Raw genomic sequence first — 9,341 nt, forward strand, 5'->3', positions numbered from 1 at the left:
GTTCAGTTTTGGTACAGTGTGTAAATGTAGGTAGATGTACATTCCGCAAAAGCAATGAACCTTAACATCACATATTAGATAATTAACAAAATGTAATGTAATGATTTAGATGCATGTAAATCAACATTTGGCAGTACAGCTTTCACGGGATCTTTGACATTATAAATCCTATGCACTTTTGAGTTTCAATGTCACAGCATTTCTTGTTGGGAAACTATATGGAAATCATTTGTTGTCTTTCATCAGCTGAAGCAAGTGTAATTTCCTTTAACAGGACTCCATGATGCGTCTGATGGAACCAATTTTCACTGTGCCTAGACCCATATTATTAAAGCTGTTGTACTCCCCTGGCCTGATGTATATCATTCTGCCTTCAAAATTGGGCTGTTCATACAGCAACCAGTGGCCATGTGTGACATTGCAGGACTGGCAGTCAGACATGTGAAAGCGTTCCTGGATTGACTCACAGTCATCCATCAGTTCATACTTTTGTCCGACAAAGTTCTCCCTTTCAAAGATTCTCATTCTAAACGTTCCTTTATGCTGCAATGACAAAATGATTATTATGTCTTATTTAGTAATTCAAATAATAACATCAATTTATTAAAAAAAAAAAAAAAACACTGTCTAGAATTACCATAGGGATCATTCTGCAAGATCTGATGCAGTCGCTCATGCTCATACCCATGATCCTCTGGTTATCAGGATATCCTCCTCTTCTCACCAGCATTTGGTGGCTCATGAAGTTGGAGCATTCATAGACCATGAAGCAGCCACTTTCCACCCTACAGGAGCAGCAGTGGCTCAGGTATGAGGTCACATCAGGGCAGTCACCACTGATCTCATGGTTACGACCATTGAAGTTTCTGTCCTCATAGAAAATTATCTGGAAAAAAAGCATGCTTACAATAGAATGTTACTCTTTGTTCTTTACTTTGTTTGTAAATCCATTTGAAAATACTATGTTCTTGTGTTCATCCATTAACAGCTGACTGTCAAATCAATGTAGATCTTATTTTGGATCTGATCTGGTCCTTGTATTAAACCCATTCAAAACAACCAATAACGTGTTTTCAACATAGAAAGCCCTTACCTTTCCCATGATTTTGCATTTGTTTCAATTGTGTCAGTGTTTTACTGTGTTGCTTTTATACTCAACTTGATTGCTAAAAATCTATAGACCATTGTTTGAACTTCTTACTCAGCAATCCTATTTTTTTTTTTTAACAGTCTACAATTAGTTACCAGAACTGTTTGCTCCTGCACCAGCTGTGACTTTTCTGGTTGTAGGTGGACAGCTGATCCACTTGTGTCTCAGTCAAAGAGAAATTGCCAAAGAGTGGTTTATTGTTGCCTTTCCCTATAGACCTTCAAAGCCAGGGAAGGGCCGTAACACCCTATTGACTACAAAGTTTTTTTATTGTTTATTTGTTTGTTTTTTGTCAATCTGACATTGTCAAGCCATGAGTCTTTAGGGAACACTGGAAACTCAAAAATTACTAGTGCCATAATTAATTATTTTAGCAGATTCTCTTAACAGTATGCTGTCCCATTTAAATACTTAACGTTAACTAAACCAGTCTGTAGTTAGTGTTACCGCTGACTAGATTTTATTAGCCAACACAGCATAGCTAGCAGCCAGAGCCACAAATAGTATTAGTTTGCCGTGTGATTGATGTCTAATGTTGCTAGCTGAGCAGAAATACATCATGTTTCGCTTGGTCCTTTCAAAGCTGCGTTGGATTTTCTCAGCGTAAAGGTTAAGAGGCACTGTTTTCGATGTTCATAGAGTTAGTTTCTGGAGAAAATATATAGGCTATAATCTGTATTTATCTGACTTTTTTTTTTAAATGGCGGGTGCTAGAGTTTCGCGTGTGTTCAGCAAATCAGCGTACACTAAAGTCACTGGTAGTTCCTAGTGTGCTGGGTTAGACCCTACTCTTCTGCCATTCGTTCTAGGAACTATGAAAAGGTTCCTCCGGTGCACCAGCCACTTATATACAGTACTGTGCAAAAGTCTTAGGCACGTTAGTATTTTCACCCCCAAAAATAGTTTTAAGCCAGTTATTTATATCTTTTGCTGTAGTGTGTCAGAAGGAAATATCAGTTTACATTTCAATGTAATCAATGCCTTGTTTGCTAATGTATATATATATATATACACTCACCTAAAGGACTATTAGGAACACCTGTTCAATTTATCATTAATGTAATTACCTAATCAACCAATCACATGGCAGTTGCTTCAATGCATTTAGGGGTGTGGTCCTGGTCAAGACAATCTCCTGAACTCCAAACTGAATGTCAGAATGGGAAAGAAAGGTGATTTAAGTCATTTTGAGCGTGGCATGGTTGTTGGTGCCAGACGGGCCGGTCTGAGTATTTCACAATCTGCTCAGTTACTGGGATTTTCACGCACAACCATTTCTAGGGTTTACAAAGAATGGCGTGAAAAGGGAAAAACATCCAGTATGCGGCAGTCCTGTGGGCGAAAATGCCTTGTTGATGCTAGAGGTCAGAGGAGAATGGGCCGACTGATTCAAGCTGATAGAAGAGCAAATTTGACTGAAATAACCACTCGTTACAACCGAGGTATGCAGCAAAGCATTTGTGAAGCCACAACACGCACAACCTTGAGGCGGATGGGCTAGAACAGCAGAAGACCCCAGACCCCACCGGGTACCACTCATCTCCACTACAAATAGGAAAAAGAGGCTACAATTTGCAAGAGCTCACCAAAATTGGACAGTTGAAGACTGGAAAAATGTTGCCTGGTCTGATGAGTCTCGATTTCTGTTGAGACATTCAGATGGTAGAGTCTAGGGCTGCACGATTTGGGGAAATTGTCATATTGCGATTATTGAGGTCAATATTGCGATATGCGATTGCAATATAATAAACAAATGGTTTCATGAGTCTACTTGCTTGGTTCTAAAGCAAAATGCACACACAGATTAGTGATAATTCTGAAATGTGTATTTCTCAACTCAAACTAGCAACAACAACTAAATGATTGATAACACCTATAATGATCAATAAGCCATTGATGTCTGGATCAAAATTAATTTAATTTTAATTTAAGTGAACTTCAAACAATCCTCACATAAACCCATAATAAATGTCATATTTACCTGTGCTCTTCCTGTCTACAGGTAGGACATATACAGAAATTGAATAAAGTTTTCAAACAGTCTGCGCTGCATAAATTATAAATTATATGGACTAAAATCCTATTTAAAGCTACACAAGTTCTTTGGTCAAGAGCAGTGAGTGTTTTTCTCTGTTTCCTTTGTTCTTTGATTAACTTTACTGACAGAAAGCATTATTGGATGCTGGCCCTTTAAGAGTTGCTGACAGAGACGCGGATCTCACACGCGCCTTATTCTCTCACAACTCTTTACGACCATCATAAGACTGCTCTTATGTTATGAAGACACTCGACAAATGATATTTTGGCATAATTGTGTGTGTTATTGTTCGTTCACTTCAAGCGGAAAGAGAACTGTATTCTGGCGCGCGGTCTGTGCATGCGCATGATACTGGCGCGCGTCTTTCAGTCAGGACATTCACAGGCAGCGCGCTCTCTTTTGACTAGCTGAATGGTTAAAGCATTCGCATGAATAAGAACGGGATCATGTAACACTAGCCAAAGGATGACAAAAAATAACAGATGCTGCGTTAACAGCCCTAATTTGTTTATTTCATATAAAATCGCAGTACTTCCAGCAGGATAATGCACCATGTCACAAAGCTCGAATCATTTCAAATTGGTTTCTTGAACATGACAATGAGTTCACTGTACTAAAATGTCCCCCACAGTCACCAGATCTCAACCCAATAGAGCATCTTTGGGATGTGGTGGAACGGGAGCTTCGTGCCCTGGATGTGCATCCCACAAATCTCCATCAACTGCAAGATGCTATCCTATCAATATGGGCCAACATTTCTAAAGAATGCTTTCAGCACCTTGCTGAATCAATGCCACGTAGAATTAAGGCAGTTCTGAAGGCGAAAGGGGGTCAAACAGTATTATTATGGTGTTCCTAATAATCCTTTAGGTGAGTGTAAATATATATATATATATATATATATATATATACTGTATTACCTTTTTAGCTTCATTGGACTAGGCAGTAGGACGAGAGGAGAGAGAGGAACAGAATCAGGAAAAGACCTCAATCCAAAACTCGAACTCGAGTCGCCTGAGGCACAATTGTGCCATATGTCGGAGTGCTGTCCACGAGGCTATGGCTCTGACACCCATGAGTATTTTAGTAGTAGAAAACAATCAGAATGGCTGTACTGTTACAGCATTAGTTATGCAAAAACATCCAGCTATCAGCATGACATCTAACTAGAATTATCAATGTATACATTTTTAGGGGTTCAAGCACGAAGTGCTGAAACCCTATTGTTATTGTTAATTTTCCCATGATGCAGCATTCCCCATATAAAACGGATCGGGCAGAACGAACCGTAAGTCGTAGAGACTTAAAACTTTGGGGGGCTGGTAGTACTCACACCGCCTACAACGTCACCAAGGCCCGGCCTGATCGGCCTGACGGGGGCACTACAGCGGTCAAAAGTATGAAATGGTTCATAACTCCTCAACCGTTAGGCGTAGGCTCAAGTGTCTTACATCGTTGGAATCCTTGGCTCAAGCCGGACAAGATGCATGCCTTGGATTGGCTCGTTCTTCAGGCGCCAATTTCGAGTAAATTGCGGGGGTTTTTTGAAACGACTTTTGCGAACTACTCCTAGGTTTTTGGTCTGATCGGAACCAAACCACTGCAGAAATATTCTCTGGAGTCTGACTGTCAATAATCATCAAAACAATTCAAAATTTCAATTGTCGGTAGCTAAGGGGAACCAAAACGTTTGATGGCACTAGAGCCACTTTTACTAAAACGGTTATAACTTGTGAACGGAAAGAGATATTTTCGTTAAACGTGGGACACATGTTTATGAGTTCAATCTGAGGTGACATGAAAAAAATCGTGACGATTGGCCACTTGGTGGCGCTATAACAGGGAAAAAAATCATAAAAATAGTTATAACCACATCCAACCGTTAGTCTAATGAAAGATGGCATGCAGTGTCTTTGTCCAGGGCACCTTGATAGTCTATGAGAACATTGGCATATCTAAAAAAAACTCAGTATACGTCATCGGCACAATCCCCTGAAGGAGCCTGATAATTTTCAAGCCAGCGTTTTTTCACGGGAGTGACCTCCTTACACTCCGGAATCCTTGCAGAGTCCAACGATACCGAACATACAAGGTTTTGCCTTATGGTTTTTGTAAAGGTGTCATTTAGAGCTTTAAAAAAATTGCTGTTGTCTTCGAAGATTATTAGTCCGATCGAGACAAAAAAAGAAAAAGAAAAACACAGGCAATTTGAAAACATAGGTAAATAGCTAAACAATAACACCCAAATGTCAAAATTATGATCGGAACTGAAAAAAAAATCCAATCAATGTCACCCATGGATAATTTTTATGCTCTCATAAATATAACTTCAAAACGAAATGAGATATTTACAACAAATTTGACACATATATATGGGCACACTTCTAGGACTACTATACGTGGTGGAGATCAGGCAAGACAAGGTGCTATAACTGTAAAAAAAAAAACTAAACTTAAAAAAATATTGCCTGTATTGTAAATGGTCTTTCCTATGATCTAAGATTATGTGTTTATTTGGATCCCCATTAGCCACTACAAAGGCTTCTCTTCCTGGGCTCCCAACAATTAAATACAAATACTACATTTAATCAAAAACAATAAAAAGTTAAGTCAATGAACCTAACATTCATTTCAAATATCAAAATCAACAATTTACTATATATAGTGCTATTAAATGTTCCTTAAAATATTTTTTTTAACTAATTTTTCTTGTGTAGAGTGTGTAATATCTCTTGTCAAAATGTGTAATATCAATGGTAAATCCTTCCATAGTTTCATTCTTCTATACATTACAGTCCAATGTTTTGCAGTGGTTTTCGAAATAAAAAAAAACAGCCCTTTTATGCATGACTGGTGTTAAAATCATGGCTAGCACTACTATACAAAAATTGAGAGTACAGGAAATTAGGAATTCTAGACACAGAAATATGTCTTATAAAACAAAGCAGAGACAATCTTTCACCAGCACATTCTTATTCTTTCATTTGTTGTCTTTATGCACTCGACCAAACCACTGGGCAATAATCTAAGCTAGAACCATTGTTTTAGAAATACAGTTGTAACCCGGGTAACCAGAGATGGGACCAAGTCACACATGTGCAAGTCTCAAGTAAGTCTCAAGTCTTAACCTTCAAGTCTCAAGTAAGTCCCAAGTATTTTTTTCCTGGGCAAGTCAAGTCAAGTCAAGTCACAGGCTATGTCAAGTCAAGTCAAGTCAAGTCTTGTAGTAGGTCAAGTCAAGTCCAAGTCAAGTCACCTTATTATTGTAATTTTACCTGCAGAGTTTGATCTATGGGCGTCAGTTTGGTTTGAAATGAACAGAGGCGCATTCGGAAGTGCATTTGGGAACAATGACGCATTCATTCACTTTTTTCTTTCACGCAGGTCATGTTTTGAAAGATGGTGTCCTGTAGCTTACTAATTTAAAGAAATAAAAATGTATACAAAAATGTGATGTCCGACTTCTTTTATGAAGAAGAAAGCCTTAAAGGGGTCATATAATGGTACATGCACTTTTACAAGTTGATTGTACTGAAATGTGTGTTGGCAGTGCCTGTACACAACCATCATATAATGATAAAAATCCATCCAGTGGTTTTGTTTTAATCTCCTTATATGTTTTCCCCTGCCTCAAATCGAGCCGTTCGACCGTGTGACGTCACAGGCTCGGAAGCCCCTCCCACGATTGTTGAATGACAGCCGCGTTTCAACACAGACCCGCCCTCGCTCGTGAGTGAGCTGTCAATCATAGTCTGCGCGGACCGGCGCGGTCATTGTTGATATGCTGGAGCACTGTCTATGAGCAGAATGGCGTCTAAGCGATTGTGGTGTTCTGTTCTTGGGTGTAATAACGAACACAGTCATTTTAATGTTCCTAAATCCGAACCGCTGAAGACGCAGTGGCTGAGTTTGTTTTCGAAGGGAATATTCCCCACGAGCAACGTCAATGCTCTCATGTTTGCCCGAATCATTTCACACACCAGACTGCTTTATAAACGAGGGTGAGTATAAAGCTGGATTTGCTAAGTAGCTGCTCATGAAAAAAGATCGGTACCAGATATTCGTGTTCCTGCTGAATCTCCAGAAGAACTGAAGTGAGTGTATAACGTTTTATTCAACTTTATATTAATATTTATATCTTTGCAAATCGCTAGCTGCACACTTCACAATGAATGCGTCTAAGGTTTACACTCAGGGTACATTACGGCATGTTTTCTATGTATGACGTTCTCAATATAATTCATAATTCCACGTTTATACTGAACAACGCGTTATGGTTATGGTGTTATTGTGTTACAAACGGTGTACGCACAGAACATAGGGGCGGGGTGAGCAAATTATCATTTAAAGTCATATGCACTGAAACGGCGTGCTGAAAACAGAGCTGTTTTTGACCAAGTAAAATAAGTGTTTTCTTACAATACTAATGAGAATTTTTAATTAAAGTATATTACAAACTTTTAATTTAGACCCCAAAGAATCATATTAGCTTGTACAAAAATGGCATTATATGCCCCTTTTAAGTTTTCAAAAAGCATTAGACATATGACCCACTATTCTGCTTCGTGTAAGTTATTTATCAATGAATTCAAACGCGTTGGCTGGCGCTGAGCCAGAGACATACGCTCTCAGTGCTGTCATATATCACAACTGTTCAGTGTTTTCAACCACATCATTTTTATTTTAGGTTTCAGACATTTAAATACACATAACTACTAGCAAAAAATATATTTGTAGTTTGTAAAATATACACTGATGTCTATGGAAGCGTCAATAATAATCATTTCCATTATAATAAGACGCACGTTTTATTCATATCAGATACACATTGTGTAAGTAGCTTTACATTTTACCCTATTCTTCTCCCAGTTCACCGGTCACTTACTTTCATGTATTTCGTGAGAAGTTGAGAAATTGACGTGTTGTAAACTAACGTTAACATGGCACCGCCCATTCGCACATACAGCTCAACTAACGCGATCATTATAAAGGTGTTTAAACAACAAAACACATCCACTTACACATATTTGACAATCGGAATATCAGTGTTGCATGTTATAGCTAATACATTTGTGAACATTTTGAATAAAACAGGAAAAATTACATAAAAGCAGATCATTCATTCAGCGCTGTGTTGTGGTTGCGCTGTGTCACTTGACAAGCAATGACGCGTCACCATGAAACATTAAAGTGAGTGACAGGTTCTAAATAACGGTCGCCTAGAAAAACTCACGCTGGGGGATCAGTTAGAATAGTTTAAACTTACTTGTGAAAGGGTTAATGGCTACTTTAGCTATTACATTAGCTAACTACCAACTAACATTAACAAATTGACAAGCACTTACTGGGCAGAATGGCTCTTCAAATGACGGACGAAATTGGAGGTTGTCGTCTGGCTGTCCGCAATGTTAATGTTGTAGCCTATGTCTTGCAAAGCGCTGTTCGTCTTTTGCCATCGTGTGAATAATTCTTGAAGCCGAAAGCAATGACCCTCGGTACCCCTCCGGCTGACATTTTGATGTGATATCTGATCTAAGTGGGCGTGGTGTGCGTATAGGTACGAGGTATGACTGATGATAGTGTCGTGATCAACTTTAAAACATTTTTTTATATATATTTTATATTCAAACTGAAAACATGATGTGATTAACACTCAAGTCATTCAAGTCATCGTGTCTCAAGTCAAGTCAAGTCCCGAGTCTTTAACTTCCAAGTCCGAGTCAAGTCTCAAGTATTTCATTTTATGTCAAGTCAAGTCACAAGTCATAAAAATAGCGACTCGAGTCGACTCGAGTCCAAGTCACCAAGTCACAAGTCCCCATGTCTGCGGGTAACCCAGGCCACCAGTAAATGACTTGAGAGTTGGAAAAAGAAAGAATTTAAAAAAGAAAGAATTAAAGTGTTCTACAAAGAAACTCGATTCATCCAATCACTGATTGTGCTGCAGTGACTGACACCCCTGAGAGCCAACAGTAACGGCATATTCATTAGGCCCGCCCACAGTTCGCGCCGGCGCCGCAGTCAGTCAGCATGAACAGATGAGGGAATCAGATGAGAACAGGTCAGACAATGCAGCAGCACACGGAGCATTTCTCTATAAACTCCTTTCACTAAATCATAATCGAACGGGAACTGTGATTGAGTGTACTTGGA

General features: G+C 38.9%; 1 protein-coding gene across 1 annotated transcript; it reads right to left on the reverse strand.

Annotated features, from left to right (window-relative positions):
* Positions 1-212: 212 nt before the first annotated feature.
* Positions 213-919, reverse strand: crygm5 (crystallin, gamma M5). Its single transcript, XM_056251860.1, has 2 exons — positions 638-919; positions 213-543 (listed from the first exon to the last, which is right to left on the reverse strand). The coding sequence occupies exons 1-2, from the start codon at positions 899-901 to the stop codon at positions 268-270; spliced, it is 540 nt and encodes a 179-aa protein (XP_056107835.1). The 5' UTR covers positions 902-919; the 3' UTR covers positions 213-267.
* Between the last annotated feature and the right edge of the window lie 8,422 nt (positions 920-9,341).

Source organism: Rhinichthys klamathensis, unplaced genomic scaffold, assembly GCF_029890125.1.
Source record: "Rhinichthys klamathensis goyatoka isolate OS25496 unplaced genomic scaffold, OSU_Roscu_1.1 h1tg000090l_1, whole genome shotgun sequence".
Taxonomy (NCBI): Eukaryota; Metazoa; Chordata; class Actinopteri; order Cypriniformes; family Leuciscidae; genus Rhinichthys; species Rhinichthys klamathensis.